This window comes from Saimiri boliviensis, chromosome 7 (genome assembly GCF_048565385.1).
Source record: "Saimiri boliviensis isolate mSaiBol1 chromosome 7, mSaiBol1.pri, whole genome shotgun sequence".
Lineage (NCBI taxonomy): Eukaryota > Metazoa > Chordata > Mammalia > Primates > Cebidae > Saimiri > Saimiri boliviensis.
The window spans coordinates 37687148-37714808 of NC_133455.1; the positions used below are offsets into that span (position 1 = coordinate 37687148).

Genomic DNA, 27661 nt, shown 5'->3' on the forward strand with positions numbered 1-27661 from the left:
GTGAACTTGTGCAATCAAGATTTTTGAGATTCAGTGTGGACAGATGCTGTATTCACATGGGAAGTTTCTGAATATTTTATTTACCTTCTAGAACTACAGGTCATGAAACTCTTTTTTTCAGTTAAAGAGGCCATTCACTGAAATAATTTGGAAAGGGAACTTATTTATTTATTTATTTGTTTAAGATCGAGTTTTGCTCTTGTTGCTCAGGCTGGAGTATGATGGTGCAGTCTCAGCTCACTCCAACCTCTGCCTCCTGGGTTCAAGCAATTCTCCTGTCTTGGCCTCCCCAGCAGTGCGGATTACAGGCCCATGCCATTATGCTCGGCTAATTTTTATATTTTTAGTAGAGATGGGGTTTTATCATATTGGTCAGGCTGGTCTCAAACTCCTGACCTCAGGTGATTCACCCACCTCAGCCTCCCAAAGAAAGGCAAATTTATATATGTATGACATCCTTGTAGAAGCTGTAAATTTCAGAACAGGAAAAGAATACTGAAAGGTTAGTGTTGGAAGCTACTTCTACTAGGCTGAAGAAAATAAGTATGCAGAGGCTTTGGTGACATCTGTGGAAATAATGTAGAAAGATTGGTCTAGGAGGATTGAATTTATTCTTGAAGACCATGGGGAACACAGCATAATTACAATAAGAAAATAGTATCACCTACCTTCATGATAACAATTTCTCTAAGCTTTCTTCATATGTAAACCAGAAAGATACCCTCTGCTTGTTTTGGAAATATCTTGCCTCTATATGTTGGGAAAATATGGCAGATAAGCAATTAATACTTAGTAGTAGCCTAAGTATAAAATAACACACAATTGAGGACTGAGGAATGACTAAAATATCATTCCTTTAGAATGACATGGTCTTTAAAGGTCATGATAGGCCAGGCGGTGGTGGCTCACACCTATAATCCCAGCATTTTGGAAGCCTGAGGTGGGTGGATCACTGAGGTCAGGAGTTTGATACCAACCTGACCAATACAGCAAAACCTGGTCTCTACTAAATGTACAAAAATTAGCCAGAGATGGTGGTGGGTGCCTGTAATCCCAGTTAATTGGGAGGCTGAACTGTGAGGCAAAGGCTTCAGTGAGCCTCCAGCCAGGATGACAGAGCGAGACTCCATCTCAGGAAAAGGAAAAAAAGAAGTAAAATATAATTACCAAGGATATTCCTATATATTCTTTGTCATTTTCTTCTTAAAAAAAAGTATCTTTTTTTTTTTTTTTTCTTGACCTTGTGATCCACCCGCCTCGGCCTCCCAAAGTGCTGGGATTACAGGCTTGAGCCACCGCGCCCGGCCAAAAAAGTATCTTAAAAATTAATCTGGGCCGTGCGCGGTGGCTCAAGCCTGTAATCCCAGCACTTTGGGAGGCCGAGGCGGGTGGAGATCAAGACCATCCTGGTCAACATAGTGAAACCCCGTCTCTACTAAAAATACAAAAAAAAAAAAAATTAGCTGAGCATGGTGGCACATGCCTGTAATCCCAGCTACTCAGGAGGCTGAGGCAGGAGAATTGCCTGAACCCAGGAGGCGGAGGTTGCGGTGAGCCAAGATCGTGCCATTGCACTCCAGCCTGGGTAACAAGAGCGAAACTCTGTCTCAAAAAAAAAAAAAAAAATTAATCTGAATTGTCTTAAAAACATATATATATATATATTTGTGGAAGCAAGTGTGGTAAAGAGGCTTAAATATATTTTTTGCTTATACTAAAAGTTTCCAAAAGTTTATAACTGTGGATGTTCTGTGTTAAAATATTAAGCATTCCTGAAAAACAAACTAAATTGATGAAAGAAACACCTAAAACTACAATTATGGGTAAAGCACTTATTACTGACAAAATTTTTATAATCCTTGGATGAGATCTCTCTTCCCCTCCCCTCCCCTTCCCTTCATTGAGTCTCCATCTGTCACCCAGGCTGGACGCAATCTCAGCTCACTGCAACCTCCACCTCCCGGGTTCAAACGATTCTCATGCCTCAGCCTTTCAGTTAGCTGGGATTACAGGTGCACGCCACCACACCCGGTTGATTTTTGTATTTTTAGTAGAGATGGGGTTCACCATGTTGGCCAGGCTGGACTTCAACTCCTGATCTCAGCTGATTCACCAACCTCAGCCTCCCAAAGTACTAGGGTTACAAACGTGAGCCACCACACCTGGCCTTCTTTTCTTTTCTAAAAAAATTACTGTCTGGGTATGGGGGCTCATGCCCGTAATCCCAGCTCTTTGGGAGGCTGAGACAGGTCACCAGGTCAGCAGTTTGAGATCAGATTGGCTAATATGGTGAAATCCTATCCCTACTCAAAATATAAAAATCAACCAGGTGTGGTGGTTCGCACCTGTAGTCCCAGCTACTCAGGAGGCTGAAGCAGGAAAATCGCTTGAACTTGGGAGGCAGAGGTTGTAGTGAGCCAAGATCATGCCACTGGACTCCAGCCTGGGTGACAGAGCAAGACTCCATCTAAAAAAAAAAAAAAAATTCCTTTTTTTTCTTGTTTTAAATTTTTTTTTAAAAGAGGGGCAGCTTATTTGCTTCAGATCTTTCTTTTTCTTCTTCTTTTTTGAGACAGAGTTTCACTCTTGTTTAGGCCAAGAGTTCAATGGTGTGACCACGGCTTACTGAAGCCTGGGCTTCCCAGGGCTCAAGTGATCCTTCCCACCTCAGCCACCCAAGTGGCTGGGACTGCAGACATGCCCCACCACGCCCAGCTAATTTTTTGTAGAGACAAGTTGCCCTATATTTCCCTGGCTGGTCTTCAGCTCCTGGGCTCAAGTGATCCTTTCTCCTCAGCCTCCCAAAGTGTTAGGATTATAGGCATGAACCACTGCACGCAGCCTAATTTTCTATTTATTAAAATAGTTTTTCTCATAGGTTTCACGTCAATACATATTCTTTGGTTTTAGTTGATTCTGAAATAACTTTTCCATTGGCTTTAAAAAGAATTGATGAAATATTTTATTTTAACATTCAACAAGGTTTGTGTGTCTACTGTGTGCTAGTCTGTGCTCTAAGTATGTAGGTGTTATCCCAGTGCACAAAACGGATTTCTTGCTTTCATGGAGCAGACATTTAATAGGGGAGGGACCAGATAAACAGATATGAAAACTATCAGAAGCAGTTTTTGAGTTGCAGAGACTGAAAATAGGATGCTGTGGTAGTGAATGAAGCTTGGGTGGTCAAGGAAGGCCCTCTGTGAAGACGGTGTATTTACATTGACATCTGAAAAAAAAAGGAGGAGGCAACCAGAGTTCTATATTTCCAGGCATGTGGAACCATTAGTGGAAGTCTGCATAGTGCAGATGAACTCCATGTGTCCAAAGCAGATCAAGAAGGCCAGTGTGGTGGGAGAGAAATGGGGACGAGGAAGAGAAGTGTGACAGGGATCAGAAAGGGTAGGCCTTTGTATGCCAGGTAAGGAGTTTATTTTTCTTCTTTTTCTCTTTTTTTGAGACAGTCTCACTCTATCGCCCAGGCTGGAGTGCAGTGGTGCAATCTCGACTCGTTGCAACCTCCACCTACTGGGTTCAAGTGATTCTCCTGCCTCAGCTTCCTGAGTAGCTGGGATTACAGGCGTGTGCCACTACACCCAGCTAATTTTTGTATTTTTAGTAGAAATGGGCTTTCACCATGTTGGCCAGGCTGGTCTCCAACTTCTGACCTCAAGTGTTCTGTGCGCCTCAGCCTCCCAGAGTACTGGGATTACAGGCATGAGCCACCTCCCCGGCCAAGGATTTTTTTTTTTTTTTTTTTTTTTTAATGGAATCTTGCTCTGTTACCCAGGCTAGAATGCAATGGTGTGATCTCAGCTCACTGCAACCTATACCTCCTGGATTCAGACAATTTTCCTGCCTGAGCCTTGCAAGTAGCTGGTACTACAGGTGTGAGCCACCTTGCCAGGCTAATTTTTGTATTTGTAGTAGAGAGTCGGTTTTACCATGTTGACCAGGCTGGTCTTAAACTCCTGACCTCAGATGATCCACCTACCTCAGCCTCCCAAAGTGCTGGGATTACAGGTGTGAGCTGCTGTACCTGGCCCAGGAGTTTGTTTTCATCCTGTATGTAATATAGGGCCATTATAAGTCATATGGTATGACAAATTTTTTTTATTTTTAAGACAGGGTCTCACCATGTTTGTCAGGCCGGTCTTGAACTCTCAACCTCAGGTGATCCGCCCACCTTGGCCTCCAAAGTGCTTGGATTACAGGCATGAGCCACCACGTCCGGCCGACAAATATTTTTTTAAACTCTCCCCTTGTGCTGAAGAATGGTTTGGAGAGGGCAAGAATGGAAGCAGGGAGACCAGTGAGAGTCTAGGCAGTGATAGTGGCAGTGGAAATGGTGAAGAGTAGGCATTTTGAGATCTGTCTTTTCTTTTTTTTTTTTCTTTTATTTTTTTCTTTGAGATATGTCTTTTTTATTTTTATTTATTTTTATTTATTTTTTTTTTTGTTGAGACTGAGTTTCGCTCTTGTTACCCAGGCTGGAGTGCAAGGGCGCAATCTTGGCTCACCGCAACCTCCACCTCCTGGGTTCAGGCAATTCTCCTGCCTCAGCCTCCTGAGTAGCTGGGATTACAGGCATGCACCACCATGCCCAGCTAATTTTTTGTGTTTTTAGTAGAGACGGGGTTTCACCACGTTGACCAGGACGGTCTCGATCTCTTGACCTCATGATCCACCCGCCTCAGCCTCCCAAAGTGCTGGGATTACAGGCATGAGCCACAGCGCCCGGATCTTTGAGATATGTCTTATAAGAAGAGAAAAAAAAGATAAGTTGATGCCTTCGATGTGGATTCTGCTTATCACTGGATATGTTAATCACTCTCTCTTTATATTTGTGTGTATCTCTTCTCTATCCACAGGACTGAACAACAAAGAATTGCTGATATCTTTGTAAAAAAGGGACCATATCTAAAAATGTATTCCACCTACATCAAAGAATTTGATAAGAATATAGCCTTGTTGGATGAACAGTGCAAGAAAAATCCAGGTTTTGCTGCTGTTGTTAGAGAATTTGAGGTATTTGCTACCATCTAATGTTGAACACTTCTCTTTGTTTTTGTTGTGAAGCTTTAATAATAAATTACAGTCATTGAAAACAAAGCTTGCAAACAAAAAGATGTTAAAATATAATCCCTTCAAAATCAAAGAAGGAATTGAACAATTTAAATGGTGAGAACTCAAGCAGTATACATGACTTAATTTTGAAAATCTGTTATTGCACATGGGAATATTTTGACTTGGAAACAATTTTTTAATGGGGGGATGGGAAAAGGGTGGGGAAAGAGGAGCTTAAGAATTTTTTTTTTTTTTTTTTTTTTTTTTTTTTAAGACAGAGACTTGCTCTGTGGCCCCAGTTGGAGTACAATGGCACAATCTCAGCTCATTGCAACCTCGTCTCCAAGGTTCAAGCAATTCTTCTGCCTTGGCCTCCTGAATAGCTGGGATTACAGGCATGCACCGCCACACCTGGCTGATTTTTTGTATTTTCAGTAGAGATGGGGTTTCACCATGTTGGCCAGTCTGGTCTTGAATTTCTGAACTCAGGTGGTCTACCCTCCTTGGCCTCCCAAAGTGATGAGCCACTGCGCCTAGCCGAAAAGAATATTCTGATGGGACTTTTTAAACTATGGTAAAATACATATAGCATAAACTTACCATTTTAACCGTTTTTAAGTGTACAGTTCAGTAGTGTTAAGTACATTGACATTCTTGTGCAACCAGATCTGTAGAACTTTTCATCTTGCAAAACTGAAACTGCAGGCATTAAACATTAACTCGCCATTCTCTCTTCCCTCCCAGCCCTTGGCAACCACCATTCTACTTTCTGACTCAATGAATTGATTACTCTAAGGAACATTTCTTAACTTTTAATTTAACTTTTTCTTTTATCCTAACAACTAACTTACAATGATGGATGGCAAAGAGAATTTGTTTCTCTTCAGATAAATAAATAACATGATTTTGGTGCCAAAGTTAAGAAACAGTAATAACCTGTTTAGAGCATGTGTTAGCCAAAGCTTTTACTCTTGACTCAGAATTGTGAGAGTGGAACCCTGATTTAATTGGGGATAAAATCACAAATCCATTCCACCAATTTGGAATAAAAATTGGGTACTATATTTTAGTACTTATTTCTCTGTTTTGAAACTTTAAAAAGATCACTGAATTCTAGTTTTTTCATTTCTAAAAAAACTAGAAAAGTTTTTTGTTTTTGTTTGTTTGTTGTTTTTTGTTTTGTTGTTTGTTTTTTTAAAGAGGGGGTTTCACCGTGTTGGCCACCATGTCCAGCCGAAATGAAAAGTTTTTAAAACATTATAATATGGCTGCTTTCTGATTTGGGCAATAGATAAATAAATAAACTTTAAAGTCACCTGTAATCTTTTCCTCTCCTCTGTTGTCTTTGTGCTATCAAAAAACAAAGTATGGCTCACGCCTATAATCCCAGCACTTTGGGGCAGGTGGATCACTAGGTCAAGAGATTGAGACCATCCTGGTCAACATTGTGAAACCCTGTCTCTACTAAAAATACAAAAAATTAGCTGGGCATGGTGGCGCGTGCCTGTAATCCCAGCTGCTCAGGAGGCTGAGGCAGGAGAATTGCCTGAACCCAGGAGGCGGAGGTTGCAGTGAGCTGAGATCGCGCCATTGCACTCCAGCCTGGGTAGCAAGAGCGAAACTCCATCTTAAAAAAAAAAAAAAAAAAAAAGGGCTGGGCGCGGTGGCTCACACCTGTAATCCCAGCACTTTGGGAGGCAGAGGCGGGTGGATCACGAGGTCAAGAGATCGAGACCATCCTGGTCAACATGGTGAAACCCCGTCTCTACTAAAAATACAAAACATTAGCTGGGCATGGTGGCACGTGCCTTTAATCCCAGCTACTCAGGAGGCTGAGGCAGGAGAATTGCCTGAACCCAGGAGGCGGAGGTTGCAGTGAGCCGAGATTGCGCCATTGCACTCCAGCCTGGGTAACAAGAGTGAAACTCTGTCTCAAAAAAAAAGTATGATTTAATTGTGGCAATTGATGATTGACCCAGGTTTTGGTAAGAGTCCAGTGAGTTATTCTATTACCTTATTAACAACAACAACAACAACAACAAAACAGGGAACCAAGCCGGGCTCACACCTATAATTCCAGTATTTTGGGAGGCTGAGGCGGAGGGATCACTTGAGGTCGGGAGTTTGAGACCAGCCTGACCAACATGGAGAAACCCCAGTTCTACTAAAAATATAAAATTAGCTGGGCTTGGTGATACATGCCTGTAATCCCAGCAACTGAGGAGGCTGAGGCAGGAGAACCACTTAAACCCAGGAGGCGGAGGTTGCGGTGAGCTGAGATCACACCATTGCACTCCAGCCTAGGAACAAGAGCAAATCTCTGTCTCCAAAAAGAAAAAAGAAAGAAAAGAAAACAGGAAGTCATAAGGCCAGGATAATTAGCAATCTGGATTAATGATGCTTAAATGAAAGATACTTTCTTAACATGCATGATCGTTATAATTTAATAATCACTCTGTGTACCAGACAGTGGTGAAACGTATTTAGAAAATGATAAAAGTCTGAGCAAATCTGAAAAAACTTATCCACCAAGTTGGGCTATGCTAGAAGCTTGACATTTTTTTGTAGTTCTTAGGATGCAGTGACATTTTTACTTGGCCTTTTTGATGCCACCTCACAGTAAACTCTTAGGTTGGAGAATGAGGGTGAGGCTCAGGAATGGGCTGACATAGATGTCGGTTGTACATTCTAAGGAAGAGAGGTTTCAAGGGATAATCAAACGTCTTTATAGTCAAGCCAAAATGTGGTCCCACAATCAGATGCTCCTGTAAAAACTGTGATTTGGGGGCTTTTTATATAAGGACATGCATCTGCAAAAGATATTTACATTGTTCAGGCTTCTTAAAGAAGGGATACTTAGCAAGCCTGCGTTTCAGGTTATCTTTACTTTCTACAGTTCTCCCCGCCACCACCATTATGGTGACTATATTGACTGCAAGGCTCTGATTATTATTTGAATCTAATTCCTGGCAGTTGTATTTCCACTGCCTTATTTTGGGGGCCACGCATTTCCTTCTTGGTCCGTTGGGATTTGTTTGTATTTATCAATACAAATGGGAGCTGCTGGGTAGGGTGGGCTCTAACTAGCTTAGGACACAGACTGTGGCCACCACCCTCTTTAAGAGGGCTGTGAACAAGTTTTCCCTAGGAGCAAGTGATTTCAGGGGCTGCCTACAGGAAAGGGTGGGGCTTGGTGGTGAATCTAGCTGGAGTTTACTCTCAGTGTATGTAACAGCTGTACCTTAAAATGAAAGGGAGCCTCTCCAAAGCACTTTCAAGAGTTGCTTGGTGTTTAAAGTTTGGCTTCCTGAGCACTTGAATGTGGGTCCCTTGCTTCTTACAAAACACTCATGCTTATTTTTGATGCCTTCTCCTTTCAGATGAGCCCTCGCTGTGCTAATCTGGCCCTCAAGCACTACCTGCTCAAGCCGGTTCAGAGGATCCCCCAGTACAGGCTGTTGCTGACAGGTGGGCTTCTCCAGCATTTTGCCAACCGTGCAGTTGGTTTACCCATCAGCCAACTCTTCTTGCCTTTATGAAACTCTGCCTTTCCTAAGAGTGCCTCTCTTTGTATATCACCCCAGTCACCATGTTGCCTATTATGTGGATTTGTAGATCGCTTGTGTATTTCACATGTTTGTTGCCTGAATGGAACTCCTTTTGGTTCTTTGATCATCTATCCATGTGTGCATTTTCACCTCTGGGCATTCATACATGGTTACTTTTTATTCAGAACATCTTTCACCATCCCAAGCCCATACCCCCACATCGTTTTATCTAATATTAATTCCAAGAAGGTACTTTCCACAACCACTCAAGAATGGAGTTTAGAGAGTCACTCCCACATATTTATATAGTACTATCATGGCCCTAGTTACTTGCCTCAGAAGGTTGTTAAAAGGTTTGATTAATGAGATAAATGTGGACAGTCCTTAGAATAGTACCATAGCTGGGTGCCATGGACACGCCTAGAGTCGCAGCTACTGGAGAGGCTGAGGCAGGAGGATCTCTGAGCCCAGGAGTTTGAGACTAACCTGGGCAACATAGTGAGACCTGAGACCTCCATCTTAAAAAATAAAACCCAAGAATAATGCTTTAATTACAACAAGTTCTACCTAAGTATTAACTTCTACTATTATTAGTAATAGTAGTATTCTTATCCTTATCCTGATTGTTTCCTTGTCATGATTATAGTGTATCTTCTTCCGGACTGTAAGTTTTAAGATTATAGAGCTGTCTGTCTACTAAGGAAAAAAGAAGGAAAGAAAAAGGCAAAAACACTGTTTGAGGCCGGGTGCGGTGGCTCAAGCCTGTAATCCCAGCACTTTGGGAGGCCGAGGCGGGTGGATCACAAGGTCAAGAGATCGAGACTATCCTGGTCAACATGGTGAAACCTCGTCTCTACTAAAAATACAAAAAATTAGCTGGGCATGGTGGCACGTGCCTGTAATCCCAGCTACTCAGGAGGCTGAGGCAGGAGAATTGCCTGAACCCAGGAGGCGGAGGTTGCGGTGAGCCGAGATCGCGCCATTGCACTCCAGCCTGGGTAACAAGAGCGAAACTCCGTCTCAACAACAACAACAACAAAAAACACTGTTTGAGTTAAGGAACATGCTATAATCAGGCCTTTATATTCACTGGCTTTTTAAATCCTCACCATAGCCATGCAAATGTCACAATTTTATCTTCACTGATGAGATTACAGGCTTATGGAGATTAAGTGGTTTGGCATCACTAAAAGGCTGGTATAGTTTCAGTACTAAACATAATTATCCAATACCCACTACTAGGTTCTCTGGAATATTTGCTGAACTGTATTGGATGTATAGTGACTTAATATGCATATATAATATTAAAAATTATATCAAAATGGACAAGGACATCAAAATGTGGCCACGACCCTAAAGTCAATGTGTTGTTATTTTCTATAAGTAAATTTAGAGGTACTTGGTTTCTGTTACTCCCCTTAAGAAATTTTTGTCTGCTTTTCTCCTTAACTTCACTCTCTTAAGCCACGAGCTGTATTGGAGGTAATATGTGAATCTTGAAAAACCAGGATTTCCTCATTTCCCTTTGGGCAAAGGGTTCAGCACTTCAAAGCTTGCCTAGTGACAGGCAGACTGCTCATTGAGGGAGATCTACCTTTTAGCCCTAGGACAGGCTGGAGTGCAGTGGCAGGATCTTGGCTCAGTGCAACTGCCTCTTAGATTCAAGCTATTCTCCTGCCTTAGCCTCCAGAATAGCCAGGATTACAGGTGTACACCACCATGCCCAGATAATTTTTATACTTTTAATAGAGACAGGATTTCACCATGTTGGCCAGGCTGGCGTTGAACTGCTGACCTTAAGTAATCTGCCCAATCAGCCTCCCAAGTGCTGGGATTATGGATGTGAGCCACCACAACCAGCCCTAATTTAAATTTCTAACTATGAATCAGACACTAGACTTCTCTCTGAATGAATAGAGCCAACTAAATAGTTTAAGGATATCCTGTCCATCTGTACTTTCTTTCCTCTGCTTTTGGCAAAGGTTTAGAATACACAGGACAAAGGGAAGTACTGATAGGCGTGTTGTGTTTTTGTTAGATAAATTCAGTGTTCTATCATAAACTGGTTGTTGAATGGCATAGGCTATTTCCACAACTATCAAATGAAGTACTGTTTTCAGTGGCAAAAGACAGCTATGGTTTCAAATGGGAGGAGAATGGAGCATGAATCTGAAAATTTAATGCAAAGAGTAATTTTTACATATTTATTTTGTTTCACACACTGTAACTGTTCTAAATAGTAAAAAGTCTACATATGTTAAATTTAGGTTTCATGCTTTGTTTTTGATTGAGAAAGGGTGAAATGACAAAAGCAGGTTTAAAAATTTATCTTTACTAAAATAGATTTTAACTAGGTGCAGTTAAAATCTAGTTATGCCTGCCTGTAGCCCAGCAACTCAGGAGGCTGATGGAAGGATAGCTTGAGCCCAGGAGTTAGAGGCTGTAGTGAGCCATGGTCATGCTACTGCACGTCAGCCTGGGTGATAGTGAGAATTCTATCTCTTTAAAAAAAGAAAAAAAAAAAATTTTGTTTTATAATACCAATATCATGTGAGCTTGGAGTTATTTTTAGTTTTGAGCTACCTCTTATTTAATCTTAGATTGGAAAATCTTTTATTTTATCTATTTTAATTAATTAATTTTTTTCCCAGCTTCCCCTCACCCTCCCGTTTTTTTGTTGTTGTTGTTTTTTTGAGACGAAATCTTGCTCTGTTGCCAGGCTGGTGTGCATTGGCTCAATCTTGGTTCACTGCAACCTCTGCCTCCCAGGTTCAAGCAGTTCTCCTGTCTCAGCCTCCTGAGAAGCTGGGATTATAGGCACAAGCCACCACGCCCAGCTAATTTTTATATTTTTAGTAGAGACCAGGTTTCACCATGTTGGTCAGGCTGGTCTCAAATTCCTGACCACGTGATCTGCCTGCCTCAACCTCCCAAAGTGCTGGAGTTAACAGGCGTGAGCCACCATACGTGGCCAAGGTATTTTTAGTAGAGACAGGATTTTGTTATGTTGCCCAGCCTGGTCTCAAACTGCTGACCTCAGATGACCTGCCCACCTCATTAGTTAATTGATGCACAATACTTTATATATAGTAGGCCCTCAATACTGGTGGATTTGTGAAGGGGAAAAAGTGATGAATGGTTTGTTCAAGGCCACAAAATCAGGATTAAAATTAAAGAAAGAATATAGACTTTGTATTCTTCATCCTATGCCCTTTCTTCCATTGATTAAAATTCTTTCCTTCCTCCAAGCCTGACCTGAAGTCAGTCAGAAGTCCATTCTTTTTGCAGCCATCTCTGCTTCCTTCAGTTCTTCAACTCCTTGAGGTCAGGAAGTGTGTCTTATAGCTATAATTTCGTGCCTCCAAAATATTTGGGTCAGTTTTAGACATGTTGAAGCTGTTCAGGAAATAATTTGGGGGCTGGGCGCAGTGGCTCACGCCTGTAATACCAGCACTTTGAGAGGTCGAGGCTGGCAGATCACCTGAGGTTGGGAGTCTGAGACCAACCTGACCAACGTGGAGAAACCCCATCTCTGCTAAAAATACAAAATTAGCCAGGCGTGGTGGCACATGTCTGTAATCCCAGCTATTCGGGAAGCTGAGGCAGGAGAATCACTTGAACTCAGGAGGCGGAGGTTACAGTGAGCCAAGAGCATGCCTCTGCACTCCAGCGTGGGCAATAAGAATGAAAATCCATCTCAATTGGTTTTAAGCTAGGTTTAAAACATCTCATTAGCCAAAATGTTTTTAGTCCAAAGAATGACATTGAGACATTTTAGAGATCTAAGATATATTAGAGATGACATCTTCTCCTAAAAAGAAAGGCAAAAGCAGAAAGGTGAAATATCCTCCTAAGGCAAGAGTCTGGGCACTGGGTTTTTATTCTTTTTTAATTTTATGTAGAGACAGGGTTTCCCCATGTTGCCCAGACTAAGCTCGAACTCCTGGGATCAAGTGATCCTCCTGCCTTGGCATCCCAAAGTGCTGGTATCACAGGGCTGATGTGTCCAGCCTGAGATTTTTTAAAGTTGGATTTTAAGTCTTTTTTTTTTTTTTTTTTTTTTTGAGATGGAGTTTCGCTCTTGTTACCCAGGCTGGAGTGCAATGGCGCGATCTCGGCTCACCACAACCTCCGCCTCCTGGGTTCAGGCAATTCTCCTGCCTCAGCCTCCTAAGTAGCTGAGATTACAGGCACGCACCACCATGTCCAGCTAGTTTTTTGTATTTTTAGTAGAGACGGGGTTTCACCATGTTGACCAGGATGGTCTCGATCTCTCAACCTCGTGATCCACCCGCCTCGGCCTCCCAAAGTGCTGGGATTACAGGCTTGAGCCACCGCGCCCGGCCGGATTTTAAGTCTTAAATTTGCAGCTTTCAAACATGTTAATTACTTTGGATAATAAAACTCAAATGATTTAATCCTCCAACAACCTTCTGAGGTAAGTACTTTTATTTCCATTTTGGAGTTTGGATTGATTCCAAATGCACAGAATATGCAAGAGCAGACAGGAGTGGTACTGCATGCATTTGAGGCAACTCCTGGCAACTTTGCTCTATTAAGTTTCAGATTGAGAAGGGGGAGCATTCCTGCCTGACTCAATGTAAGTACGTTTGTGCCTCCCACCAAGATATTTGTAGATGATAAGATGGTATCTTTTGGAATTCTTTTAGAAAAGATCAGTGGAAATCCCCAGATAGAGCAGTCTATCACTGCTATTCAAATAACCAGCCTTTTGTCTTGTTTTTCAAGTGTTTCAAAGAAAGTGTTTTCTTTTCTGTACTGACTTTGGGTTTCTACAGGATATTCTATTTAGGCAGTCTCTTCCTTCGTTGCAGTAAAAAACTTACACCTTTATTCTTGTTAGTATTTTTTTAAGATCAATTCGAAACCGGATCTGAAAGAATGCATATAGTTATATAACAAAATCAGTGATTTATATAATTTAAGCCTAAATATTTGTAAATTTTGGCTGGGCACGGTGGCTCACACCTGTAATCCCAGCACGTTGGGAAGCTGAGGTGGGCAGATCGCTTGAGCCTAGGGGTCCAAGACCAGCCTGGCCAACATGGCAAAAACCTGTCTCTACAAAAAATATATAAAAATTAGCCGGGCATGGTGGCATTCACCTATAATCCCAGCTACTCAGGAGACTGAGGCAGGAGAATCACTTGAACCCGGGTGGTAAAGGTTGCAGTTAGCCGAGATTGCGCCACTGCACTTGTTAAAATGTGTGCACTGAATGAAGATACCCCCGCTAAACAGGCTTTCTTTGAGCAACATAGCTGTTTATTCACCTGGGTGCAGGTGGGCTGAGGCTGAAAAGGGCATCAGCAAAGGGCAGTGAGATAGGAGTTGGTTTTATTGGTTTGAGATGGGCAGTGGAAAGTTACAGAAGTTACAGTTTTAGGGCAGTTTTTTGTAAGCTGGGAGGGGGTCACAGGGTATGGAGTCCATGGCCTTATCAGTTGGGGCGGGAATAAGGAACAATAGAGAATGTCTTAAAGTTAAGTAGGCACACAGAGGTTGATCATTTCTTTTTCTTTGCAGGGTCTTCTAGTTACTTTAGATTTTCCAGGAACTCATCTGGAGTGTCCCTGCCAGTCACAGAGGTTAATATGGAGTCCATGGCACTGTCAATCAGCCTAAAAGACCTTATAGCACTCCAGCCTGGGCAGCAGAGCAGGGCTCTATCTCAAAAAAAAAACAAAACAAACAAACAAACAAAAAAAAACTTGTAAATTTTACTTTTGTATTGGCTGCACAAAGCCAGTTTATAAGGCCAGGTTCTATTTGAAGTTGGAAAGAATGGGAAGAAAACACACTGCTATCAGAGCAGTCTCAACTTACATTATTGCTTATCTCCTTCTTTCTCATCTCTTCAGGGTAGAAATTATCTTTATTATCCTATTCCAGTGTCAGGCATAGATCCTGGAACACACAGGGACTCAGTCAACTCAAAGGTATAGTCAGGGAAGGGGAAAGTTGCTCTTTTTTTGTAAGGTTGAGAATCCCCATGCAGTAGCATCAATGAGTTTTGGATGGATGGATGGATGGATGGATGGATGGATGGATGTTTAAAAGTAAAAACATTCTTTCAGTTATCCAGTCACAAAACTGTGGAAAGGACTGAAATCCTTCCCTTTTCTCTTTCCTCCCTGTAGGATTTGCCGGTAAATTTTCCTCCACCTCTAGTTCCTGCTCCTTTTATTTCTTTGTTATGCTCCATGCCAGGCCTTACTAAAGTCACACCTCATTTTATAGTAATTTCTTGCTAATGTCATGCTACCTCTTATCCCTCCATGTAGCCTAGCACAGTTATTGCCTAATTTCTCTTCTAAGGTTACACTTTCATTCTGTTTATTAGAAAAGTTGAAAACCCATTTATTCATAGTATAAAGACAACAGTTCATAACCCAGAATTACCTGAACCTTTGTTTTGCTTTGGTCTATAGGTATAGTAGGTTTCTCTCTATCTTTTGAAAGCTGTCTTTCAAAGCCAGATTCTCTCCTCTATTAATCACTCCACCAACAAATATTTACAGAAGTTAGCCCTGAGCTGAACACTCACTGGCAGACAACACAGTGGTGGCCCCTGCCCTGATGGGACCTACAGTCTTCCTCTTTGAGATTGTGTCCAACCACTCAGCCTTCTCCTTCTCAATTCCTAAAAATTGTGTTGATCTTGCCCTTTGTTTTGTGACTGAATCTTTTAGTTGTTTAATTATTCCATGGATCTGTACTTTATCTTCTCAACTAGATTGTAAACCCCTTAAAGTCAGAGGCAGGGCTGGGTATGGTGGCTCATGCCTATAATCCCAGCACCGAGTTGGGAGGATCGCTGGAACCCAGGAGTTTGAAGCCACCCTAGTCAACGTAATGAGACCCTGTCTCTGCAGAAGAAAAATTTAAAAATTAGCTGGGCGTGGTGATTTAGGAAGGTCATCCCAGCTACTGGGGAAGCTGAAGCAGGATGATCACATGAGCTGAGGAGTTAAAGGCTACAGTGAGCCATGATTGTGCCTGCTGTACTTTAGCCTGGGCAACAGAGCAAGACCCTATCTCAAAAAAATAAAGTAAGTCAAGGCCAACTTCAGTGCAAGTAGTAGTCACAAAAGATATTCATTCAGTTTGAGAAAGTATATTCTAGTGATGTGTTATTTTTGTAAGGGCCACTTTTTATCTTTGAAGGGATCTTTTGTGCATATAAAAATTTAAGGATTATGAAAAAATAAAGTCCCTTTTATCTTTTCCCATCCAGAGGTGGCTATCACAGATCCTTTTAGTTTTTTCTCCCTCTACCTGTGCTGTATGTTGTATAACTTTTTTTTCAGTAAAAAGCCTTTCATTTGTGGAAGGTTATTACATTGGTGTTGAAACAAGTTGAATCGGTAAGGATCCTGGTAGAGAAAATGTAATGAAAAATATAATTTAAAAATTCCTCTGAAAAGTCTTTTTCACTTCTACATTTACAAAAAAAACAATCCTTTGAACTTTGATTAAATGTGGATCAGCTGGTTTCTTTGATCTTGTTCAAAATATTTATGTTATATGGAAGGTTACTTGAGCAACATATATTACCTTTTCTTATAGTCTTTGCCTTTAGTCTAGGATGATATTAACTCCCTCTAGGTTTTAGAAATCCAGGACTTCTCATGTTGGTAGAAAATGAGATATTTAAAACATCTGTTAGTGTTCTGAGGCTATAAATTTGAGCTATATACAGGCTAACAAGCACATATAAAAAAGATCAGAATTAAATTAACAGATGACTCTTTTAAAAAACCATTATGGAAAACTTCTGTTTATAAGTATTTATTTTAAAACCTGAGGTTAATTGTACATATCAAAGTTATTTTAACACTTTCTCTAAGGCAGAGCTTGATTTAAAAAATAGTAGGGCTGTCCTGGACTCCAGGCAAGGAGTATAGTTATCTAGTTTCTGATGAATCCAAAGGTCTGTGATATAAGGCAGTTCCATCCATGTAAATTAGGAAGATAACACTAATCAGAATTCTGAATTCATGTTATATAATTGCTCAGCTCTTGTTCTGTTGAAATTTGTTTTTTTATTTATATTTGAGACTGAGTCTCACTCTGTCACCCTGGCTGGAGCATAGTGGTGTGATCTCAGCTCACTACAACCTCCACCTTCTGGGGTCAAGCAATTCTCCCGCCTCCGCCTTCCAAGTAGCTGGGATTACAGGCACCCCACCCATCCCCCACCACTCCTTCCATCCTTGCCTGGCTGATGTATGTGTGTGTCTGTGCGCATGCACATGCATGCCTTTTTTTTTTTTTTTTTTTTTTTTTGAGACAGAGTCTCACTTTGTCGCCTAGGCTACAGTGCAGTGGCGCGATCTCGGCTCACTGCAGGCTCTGCCTCCTGGGTTCAAGCAATTCTCCTGCCTCAGCCTTCCGAGTAGCTGGGATCACAGGCATGCACCATCACACCCTGCTAATTTTTTTGTATTTTTAGTGGAGACAGGGTTTCATCATATTGGCCAGGGTGGTCTCGAACTCCTGACCTTGTGATCCACCCACCTTGGCCAACTAAAGTACTGGGATTACCGGCCTGAGCCACCATACCTGGCCTGATTTTTGTATTTTTAGCAGAGATGGGATTTTGCTATGTTGGCCAGGCTGTTCTCAAACTCCTGACCTCAAGTGACCCACCTGCCTCAGCCTCCCAAAGTACTGGGATTATAGGTGTGAGCCCCTGTGCCTGGCCTCTTTTTTTATTTTTTTCCCCAAAAAGAACCATTGTTACTTTTTATAATTGCCTCTTGTGCTTTCTTGCCAAATGCCTTTGAAGCAGGTGTTTTCTGGGCTGGAGCTTTTTTTTTTTTTTGAGACGGAGTTTCGCTCTTGTTACCCAGGCTGGAGTGCAATGGCGCGATCTCGGCTCACCGCAACCTCCACCTCCTGGGTTCAGGCAATTCTCCTGCCTCAGCCTCCTGAGTAGCTGGGATGACAGGCATGCGCCACCATGCCCAGCTAATTTTTTGTATTTTTAGTAGAGACGGGGTTTCACCATGTTGACCAGGATGGTCTCGATCTCTTGAGCTTGTGATCCGCCCGCCTCGGCCTCCCAAAGTGCTGGGATTACAGGCGTGAGCCACCGCGCCCGGCGGGCTGGAGCTTTTTGACCCTTCAGGGCTTTTAGGGTACTGCCTTCTGACCTGTGGCTTTCTGGGCTGCAGCCTTCTTGCCCTCAGCAGTCATCTTTTCTGCCGGAACTGTAGCAGCAGCCGTAGAAGCAGCAGCACTCTTAGCAGCAGGTGCTTTTTTGGGAGAAGCTTTCAGGAGAGCTGCCTTTCAAAGCTTCTTAACTTCATTCTTGATTATTCTGTTCCTCATTTTCTTTGCCTTCACAACTTGAAAATGATCAAAATCTGTCATCTTGGTTTTCCTTTCTCTGGCTTCGATCTTCTTGGCTCATCGTGTGGCTACCCATTTTGTATTGATGTCTGCCTTCTGCCAGGCTTGTTGGACATCTTTCTGGTGGGCACCTTGTGGAAACTTGAGGATGAAATCAGTGAGCTTCATGCACTTGAAAGGCATGGCCTGTCTCCTCACTTGACTGCAAGGTCCACCAACCAAAGCCCTATTCTGATCAATAACATCTATGATCACCACGATGAATTTTTGTTTGTTTGTTTGAGACTGAGTCTCACTCTGTCACCATGCTGGAGTGCAATGGCACAATCTCTGCTCACTGCAACCTCCAACTCCCTGGTTCAAGCAATTCTCCTGCCTCAGCCTCCCAAGTAGCTGGGATTACAGGCACACGCCACCACAGCCAGCTAATTTTTGTGTTTTTAGTAGAGACGGGGTTTCACCATGTTGGTCAGGCTGGTCAGGCTCCTGACCTCATGATCCACCCGCCTCCACCTCCCAAAGTGCTGGGATTATAGGCATGAGCCACCGCGCCCGGCCACGATGAATTTTCTAGCATGAGGTTCAAAGGAGACATAGGCTACCCAGCCAACCTCCAAAAAAGCGCCTGAACACCATGTTGACGGTGTTTGGCAAGAAGGAATTTATTCTTTTTTTTTTTTGAGACGGAGTTTCGCTCTTGTTACCCAGGCTGGAGTGCAATGGCGCAATCTCGGCTCACCGCAACCTCTGCCTCCTGGGTTCAAGCAATTCTCCTGCCTCAGCCTCCTGAGTAGCTGGGATTACAGACACGTGCCACCATGCCCAGCTAATTTTTTGTATTTTTAGTAGAGACGGGGTTTCACCATGTTGACCAGGATGGTCTCGATCTCTTGACCTCGTGATCCACCCGCCTCAGCCTCCCAAAGTGCTGGGATTACAGGCTTGAGCCACCGCGCCCGGCAATGAATGCATTTCTCTAGTGCTACATTAAATCAGATCTGGTGGCAGATGTAGCAACTACCATGATTTTGAAGTAGGAGTGAGAGGAATGCTGAGAGTGGTAAGATGTCTGCCACAACTGTAATATGCTATAAAAACATCTGTGGTGATAAAGTTGCAAATATCACTAATACCGTTGTGGTTTTCACCTACATTTATGATGGAAGGAAAAACTATGTTTCAACTAGAGGTCAGTGAAAATAGGGTTTGTTCGATTGCGTGTCTTTTAGCCATCCAAGTTTACAGTTACTCTGAATTCTACCCATAGACATTGCTGCAAAGCCATTCTTTTTCCAATTCTAAGTGCAGATTTGACCCAGATTTCCTGCAAGTAGCCAGATGCCTCTGTTGCTGGGACTTGTCTTGGCAGAGGTATAGCAAGCAGAATCTGTTGCTAAAGTTTCTCTCACAATTTTTGTCAGAATCATGGGCTCTCTCATCAGGACCTCTTTCAGTTGGAGAAAACACTGAACTTTAGTCAAATTTGAACTGTGGTACTTATATTTGCTTTATTCTTCACTTGGCTGTTGGGTAATAAAATGTGCTTATTTCTCTAAACCTAATTTTGCTTTGTTGATAGGGTAGTACAGACCAAATATGGGTAAGAGCTTCTTTTAAGTGTGGCTTGACTGTGCCAAGCCATTTCTATACACTTTAGATTCCTGCTTGATAAAGTGGCAGCTTAACAACTAGAAAATGTATCCACTAAGAAAAGCAGCATCAGGCCAGGTGCAGTGGCTCACACCTGTAATCCCAGCTCTTTGGGAGGCCGGGGCAGAAGGATCATTTGAGCTCAGGAGTTTGAGACCAGCCTGGGCAACTAAAAAAAAAATTAGCTGTGCATGGTGGCATACACCTGTCGCCTCAGGTACTCAGGAGGCTGAGGCAGGAGGATCACTTGAGCCCAGGAGGTCGGGGTTGGTTGAGGCTGCAGTGAGCCGCAGCACTCCAGCCTGGACAACAGAGGGAAATCCTGTCTGTAAGAATTACTGCAACCTCTGCCTCCCAGGTTCAGTAATTCTTACACCTCAGCCTCCGGAGTAGCTGAAATTACAGGTATGCGCCACCACACCCAGCTAATTTTTGTATTTTTAGTAAAGACAGGGTTTCACCATGTTGGCCAGGCTGGTCTCAAACTCCTGACCTCAGGTGATCACCTGCTTCAGCCTTCCAAAGTGCTGGGATTACAGGCGTGAGCCAGCACTCCTGGCATATCAGATCTTGTTCTAGGTGCTGGGGCTATAACTGATTAAATCACGCTTTCTGTCCTCAGGAAGGCCACAGTTTTAGCATTTGTGCATAAAATGATACCTTTTACTATAGTAACATTTACTTAGCTTCTAATATATTCATGACATTACATATTCTCATTAAGATTAATTTAGAATTTTAGAGTTTTATCATTACCTCTCAAAATGGTTTCATTTATAGAAATAAACAGGATACATTGTTAAATAATATTCTGGGAGACAAATGCCAGTCAATACATATTACAAGGCAGGCGTCCCCAAACTACGGCCCCGTGGGCCGCATGCGACCCCCTGAGGCCATTTATCTGGCCCCCTGCCGCACTTCAGGAAGGGGCACCTCTTTCATTGGTGGTCAGTGAGAGGAGCACAGTATGTGGCGGCCCTCCAACGGTCTGAGGGACAGTGAACTGGCCCCCTGTGTAAAAAGTTTGGGGACGCCTGTTATAAGGCATCAACAATTAAAGATCCACAATACCATGGCAAGAATAGAGCTATTGGTTTGTTATAAAAGGAATTATTCTTCATGGACTAAGGAAGTAACTTGAAATAAACAGTGTTTATAAGAATCTTATGTATGACAAAGTAGGAAACCCAAGACAACAGAAAAATAAAAGGTTGGGTTTTTTTGTTTTCTTTTGAGACGGAGTTTTGCTCTTGTTGCACAGTCTGGAGTGCAGTGGCACAATCTTGGCTCACTGCAACCTCTGCCTCCCAGGTTCAAGCGATTCTCTTGCCTCAGCCTCCTCAGTAGCTGGGATTACAGGCATACGCCACCACGCCCGGCTAATTTTTTTTTGAGACGAAGTTTCGCTCTTGTTACCCGGGCTGGAGTGCAATGGTGGGATCTCCACTCACTGCAACCTCCGCCTCCTGGGTTCAGGCAATTCTTCTGCCTCAGCCTCCTGAGTTAGCTGGGATTACAGGCATGTGCCACCATGCCCAGCTAATTTTTTGTATTTTTTAGTAGAGACGGGGTTTCACCATGTTGACCAGGATGGTCTCGATCTCTTGACCTCATGATCCACCCGCCTCAGCCTCCCAAAGTGCTGGGATTACAGGTTTGAGCCACCGCGCCCGGCCTAATTTTGTATTTTTAATAGAGACAGGGTTTCTCCATGTTGGTCAGGCTGATCTCAAGGTTGTTTATCAAGTAACCTATTAATAATGGAAAAATAACCAGCCTGGCCAACATGGTACAACCTCGTTTCTACTAAAAGTACAAAAATTTGTTGGGTGTGGTAACACATGTATGTTGTCCCAGCTACTTGGGAGACTGAGGCAGGAGAATCCCTTGAACACAGGAGGCAGAGGTTGCAGTGAGCCAAGATCATTCCACTGCATTCCAGCCTGGATGACAGGAGAGACTCCATCTCAAAAATAATATTAATAATTTCAAAAACAAATCAAGATTTCTACATTAATACATATAATACAAATAAAATCAGAACTAAATATGAAGAATTCTAAAAATGGCTATTTATTAAAACTCTAAAATGAGGATAGGAGGAAAGATAGTTTTGTAGGCCCAGAAAAATAAAGCAATTAAAATGGAATGTGTGTGTGTGTGTGTGTGTGTGTGTGTGTATTTATATATATATATATATATATTTTTTTTTTTTTTTTTTGAGGCAGAGTCTCCCTCTGTTGCCCAGGCTGAAATGCAGTGGCACCATCTCAGCTCATTGCAACCTCCGCCTCTTGGGTTCAAATGATTCTCCTGCCTCAGCCTCCCACATAGCTGCAATTACAGGCATGTGCCATCACACCCAGCTAATTTTTGTATTTTTAGTAGAGACAGGGTTTCACCATGTTGGCCAGGCTGGTCTCAAGCTCCTGACCTCAAGTGATCAGCCCACCTCGGCTTCCCAAAGTGCTGGACAGGGGTGAGCCACCACACCCGGTCTATGAAGGAAAATATTGACACTTTTTATTTTGTTTTTTTTGAGCATCTTTACACAGTTATAATAAAATTAAGATATTATAAAAGTTTAAAATATAGCCAAAGTAAAAAGGCAAGCAGCACATCAGAAAAAATTCCTGTGGGAATTTTTTTGGAAATTTTTATTTCAGTACAAATACGAAAAATATACATCTAGACTAAAAAATAAGCAAATATAATAACTTAGAAAAAAAGAGCACATAATAAATAATAGTGATGCATCATGTCCTTCGAATGACAAATACCAAGTAAAACAAGCTATCAGTTCTACCAGCAATAAAAAACTGCAACACAAAAAACTGGCATTTGCTAAAACTGGTATTCTCATATATTTATGTATGTCCCTTTAGGAAATATTTTTTATGATATATATCAAGCACTCAAAAAAAATTTAAAAAAATTTTTTTTTTTTGAGGTGGGAGTCTCACTTTGTCACCCAGGTTGGAGTGCAGTGGTACAATCTTGGCTCACTGTAACATCTGCCTCCTGGATTCAAGCAATTCTCCTGCTGCAGCCTCCTGAGTAGCTGGGACTACAGGCGCATACCACCATGCCAGGCTAATTTTGTATTTTTAGTAGAGACAGGGTTTTGCCATGTTGGCCAGGCTGGTCTTGAACTTCTGACTTCAGGTGATCCACCTGCCTCAGCCTCCCAAAGCGCTGGGATTACAGACATGAGCCACCTCTCCCAGCCAAAAATTTTTTTCTATAGCACAAATTATGAAGTGAAAAAAAAAAAATTCATTATCCCTGATCCCAAGGACGTAATCTGAAATATGGAAGAAGGCAATGCTTTATTTTTTGTTTTTATTTTTGATTTTTTGAAATGGAGTCTTGCTCTGTCACCCAGGCTGGAGTGCAGTGGCATAATATTGGCACACTACAACCTCCAGCTCCTGGGTTCAAGTGATTCTCCTGCCTCCATCTCCCTAGTAGCTGGGATTACAGGCGTGCGCCACCAACCCCAGCTAATTTTTGTATTTTTAGTAGGGATGGGGTTTTGCCATGTTGGCCAGGCTGGTCTCAAACTCCTGACCTCAGGCGATCTGCCCACCTTGGCCTCCCAAAGTGCTGAGATTACAGGGGTGAGCCACCACGCCAGCCGACAGTGGTAATCAGTGTTACTTATAAATCCAAACCTATTAGCTTATGAAAGTAAAATAAGACAGTATTTATAATTATGCCTGGACAGCAGGTATAAGGCAAGATCGTTATGGGTAAATGAGGATATATTGCCATCCTACTTATAATAGCCAAAACAAATTAAATGTGCTAAAGGCTAATAGAATACCTAAGCATTGTATGATATACCCTAGGATGGTTATTAAATCAAGCATTTATAAAAACAAGGAAATAGTTTAGTAATCATTTTTCTCAAAGAGGTGTTTATGATTTTCGTTATCATTATTTAATTTTTCAAAATTTTCATTTTATTTTCTCACAAAATATGTTTTATGATGTTTTAGAATGAGAATCATTATAGTTTTTCAATCTGCTTTAGCCTAGTTATTTTATGTATGAGGATATTAACACAAAAAATGCTATGGGGCATGGCCAAAGGCCCATGCCTCAGCTAGATATGGCTGGACCGGGCAGAGTAAGCATTTCTGTTTTTTATCATCATCATCATCATCATCATCATCTAAAGACATAGAGATGGGATCTCACTATCTGCCCAGGCTGTATCCTCCCACCTTGGCCTCCCATAGTGCTCGGATTACAGGCATGAGCCATTACGCCTGGTCCAAGAATTTCTGTCTTCTAATTCCAGAGCAAGGGCTCTTGACTACTTCACCAAGCTGCCTTGAACTGTCAGTATGTTTTGTAACTTGACACTTGATCCTTGTTGGTATTTAAAATGCTCAGTACTTTGTTTCACAAGTCAGGCTAATTTTAGGTTGCTTCTTACAAAATCTGAAACTTTGTAAAACAAAGGCATATTGACTAGAACTACATATTTATGGAGGAAAGAAGAAATCTGAAGAATACAAAGCAAGACGTGTCCTCAAATTCAAAACAGTTGACTTTGGAATGTCATCCCTCCTATACACTCATTTCCTCTGTGCTTTGCTGCCAAACATTTCTCAGGGCACACTGCAGGAATCTGACTGGTTGTTGAATGCAAAAAGTCCCAGATTCCCACAGATGACTAATTTTTAGTAATGTTTAACAGTACTTCCGACTAGTTTCTGCTCTAAGTTGGTTATTTATTGATTAGGTAATCAATGAGTGGTGGTAAGGCTCCCCGAGAACCCTTATACAGAAAACTTAAATCTTCAACAAGATATAGTACATACTGGGTCCTCATCCCTTCTCTTGTTTTTTTGTTTTTTTTTTTTTTCTTTTTCTTTTGGAGACAGAGTCTCACTCTGTCACTCAGACTAGAGTATAGTGGCATGATCCCGGCTCACTGCAACGTCTGCCTCCTGGGTTCAAGCAATTCTCCTGCCTCACTATTCTGAGTAGCTGGGATTACAGGCACCTGCCACTATGCCTGGCTAATTTTTATACTTTTTAGTAGAGACGGGGTTCCACCATGTTGGCCAGGCTAGTCTCGAATTCCTGACCTCCAGTGATCTGCACACCTCAGCATCCCAAAGTAGTGGGATTATAGGCATGAGCCATGGTGCCCGGCCTTGAGCATTCTATATGAGAACAAAATTAACTTATACTGGCACCATGGCTCACACCTATAATCCCAGTACTTTGGGAGTCCAAGGTAAGAGGATCACTTGAGTTCAGGAGTTCAAGACCAGCCTGGGCAACATAGACCTCTTATCTACAAAAAATTAAAAACTTAGCCCAATGTGGTAATACAGGCCTGTAGTCCTAACTACCTGGGAGGCTGAGGTGTGGGACAACCGCTTGAGCCTGGGAGATTGAAGGTATAATGAGCATTGATCACACCACTGCACACTCCAGCATAGGCAACAGAGAGAGACCCTCCTTCGAAAAAGAAAAAGGTAACTTAACATATCCCTAGAAGTTGCACATAGTGTGTTCTTGTGTTCCGCTTAATTTTGTATTACTCAGGTTGGGTGGTGGTGATGCAGTTAATTAACTTTTATTAATCAGTGATGCCACCTAGTGGCCAAAGAGTATATTTTGTAGTGTACCTACACCCTGAAACAACGTCTGTGGGTTTTTTTTCCTTGGATAAAAATAACCTCAGTGGCATTTGAGGCAGTTTTATTAGTGAAGTGTTTTTCTGTTTTTGTTTGTTTGTTTGTTTGTTTGTTTTAATTGTTGTTGTTTGTTTGTTTTTTGAGACGGAGTTTTGCTCTTGTTGCCCAGGCTGGAGTGCAATGGGACAATCTTGGCTCACTGAACCCTCCGCCTCCTGGGTTCAAGCGATTCTCCTGCATCAGCCTCCCGAGTAGCTAAGATACAGGCATGTGCCACCATGCCTGGCTAATTTTGTATTTTTAGTAGAGAAGGGATTTCTCCATGTTGGTCAGGCTGATCTCAAACTCCTGTCCTCACATGACCCACCTGCCTTGGCATCCCAAAGTGCTGGGATTACAGGTGTGAGCCACCACGCCTGGCCTGAAGTTTTGAATAATGCTCAGTTTGTTTTGGCAGGAACGGAAAGGTCATAGAATACTACCAGTTTAACATGGGCAAACTGAAATGACTGTTCCCCTCATTGTTCTTAGGAAAGTTTCTGCTAAATACCAGGTCCTGTGTGATACGTAATAGATGATTCCCTATGACCAATATAGGTGTGTCTGTCTGGTTTACTTTCCTGGGTTTCAGCTGGGTTATAACAGTCACTGGGGCAGCCAGTGGTTTCATTGTTCCTCCACCTGACTCAGAGGGTGATCAGTCACATTCTTATGCTGCAGTTAAGGCCCCAGGTAATTCTTAACTGTTTAAGGAGATCCTGGTCCTACTCTCTTTACCAAGGTAAAAGTACTCAAAAAGATATACTGCAAGAAGATAACCTAAAAACATGGATGGATGGATGGATGGATGGATGGATGGATGGATGGAAGTAAGTAAGTTTGGAAGTTGGGGAGTTGAATTTTGGAGACCATTAAGATGTTTTTAAAAATTGGCAAGGAGGGTAAACATAACTCCATTACTTCCTTGATTCATAGCATGATGTTGCAACGTGTTAGTGGTGGGTTTTCTGCTAAGTGTACTTAAATTGTGTTCATAAAAGTTCATGTTGAGTACAAGCAAAGAAAATGCAACTTAGAAGCTTATCAAGCTCAGCACAGTGATTCTGAGGTCAGGATTTCCTAATATGGACATCTTCTGGGGAGCCCTTTTGGTTTAGAGAAATGTCTCGGTTTTCAAGGATCTACTTCTGTATTAAAGAACAGAAATTTAGGACAAAATAGAAACTCACCGTGAGTCTGATATTTAGGTAAATCTACATTCCTTTCTCTTCAGCTAACTAACAGCTTAAGGAAAATCACTTGATTAATGAGGTAGCTTAGGATTTGAGAACATCTAATAGGGAGGGTAAGTTTGTCTCCTTAACCCTGTCAGCTGTCAGCCATAGAAATGTTAAATGTTTGTACTCACCAAACACAGCTTATGTAATATATTGAATGCATTCTGAATGGTGTCAGAGTGAGAATAAGTTTATTTTCATCTCCGGATGAGGCTAAGTGTAATGTATAATTTATGTATTTTGTCAATTTGGGTTCTTTTTTTTTATTTTTAATTTGTGTGTGTGTGTGTGTGTGTGTGCCTGCTTCATTTTTCCTTTATATTTTGAGGGGGATGCTCTCTGCATTCAAATTAAGATTTAAATTGCTAGCGATCGTCTCTGGCAAGATAGAACCTATGCCATGGTGCAGGGAAGCTAAATATGGTTATACATAACATTTCATCATGGCTTATTGCCAGTGCTGGATATTTATAATGTCCATGTCTAGACTCACAGAGGCTCTTAGATCACTGTCTCAAAGAGTAAGAGTTTCAGCAGTCGGGCGTGTCTTTGTGTCATCTGTTACGTTTGAAGATGTGGCACTGACATCCATGTTTTCTTTTGTTCCTTTGAGCACGAGTTCATAAATCTATGAGATGAAGTTCTATCTATTCCATAATATTACTAAATAGTAGTTGGGCCTGATAAAGATGTATTTAGTCTCTGAATATACCACCTTTCCTCCTTTCATTTCTCAATTCCCACTGGTGTTAGAATTGGTTTCAGCCCTTAATTGCCGTTTACCTCAACTAAAATACAGTCCTATCTAAAAAATAGTATATTCTTGGCCAGGTGCAGTGGCTCACTGCCTGTAATCCAGCACTTTGGGAGGCTAAGGCAGAAGGATTGCTTGAGGCCAGAATTTAAAAAACAGCAGACATGGGGGCACACACCAGTAGTCATAGCTACTTGGGAGGCAGAGACAAAAGGATTGCTTGAGTCCAGGAATTTGAGGCTGTAGTGAGTGATGATTGCACTACTGTGCTCCAGCCTGGGCAACAGGGGTGAGACTCTGTCTTGAATGAATAAGTGAGTTGTTTTT

The 27661-nt window shown here is 42.0% G+C and overlaps 1 protein-coding gene across 1 annotated transcript in view; it reads left to right on the forward strand.

Annotated features, from left to right (window-relative positions):
* The window catches only part of FGD6 (FYVE, RhoGEF and PH domain containing 6), a 151587-nt gene that overhangs the window by 79849 nt on the left and 44077 nt on the right, over nucleotides 1-27661 (forward strand). The window contains exons 7-8 of the mRNA XM_003929577.4: nucleotides 4869-5025; nucleotides 8445-8532. Of these exons, the coding sequence (XP_003929626.3) occupies nucleotides 4869-5025; nucleotides 8445-8532 (245 nt within the window). The remainder of the gene's footprint in view (nucleotides 1-4868; nucleotides 5026-8444; nucleotides 8533-27661) is intronic.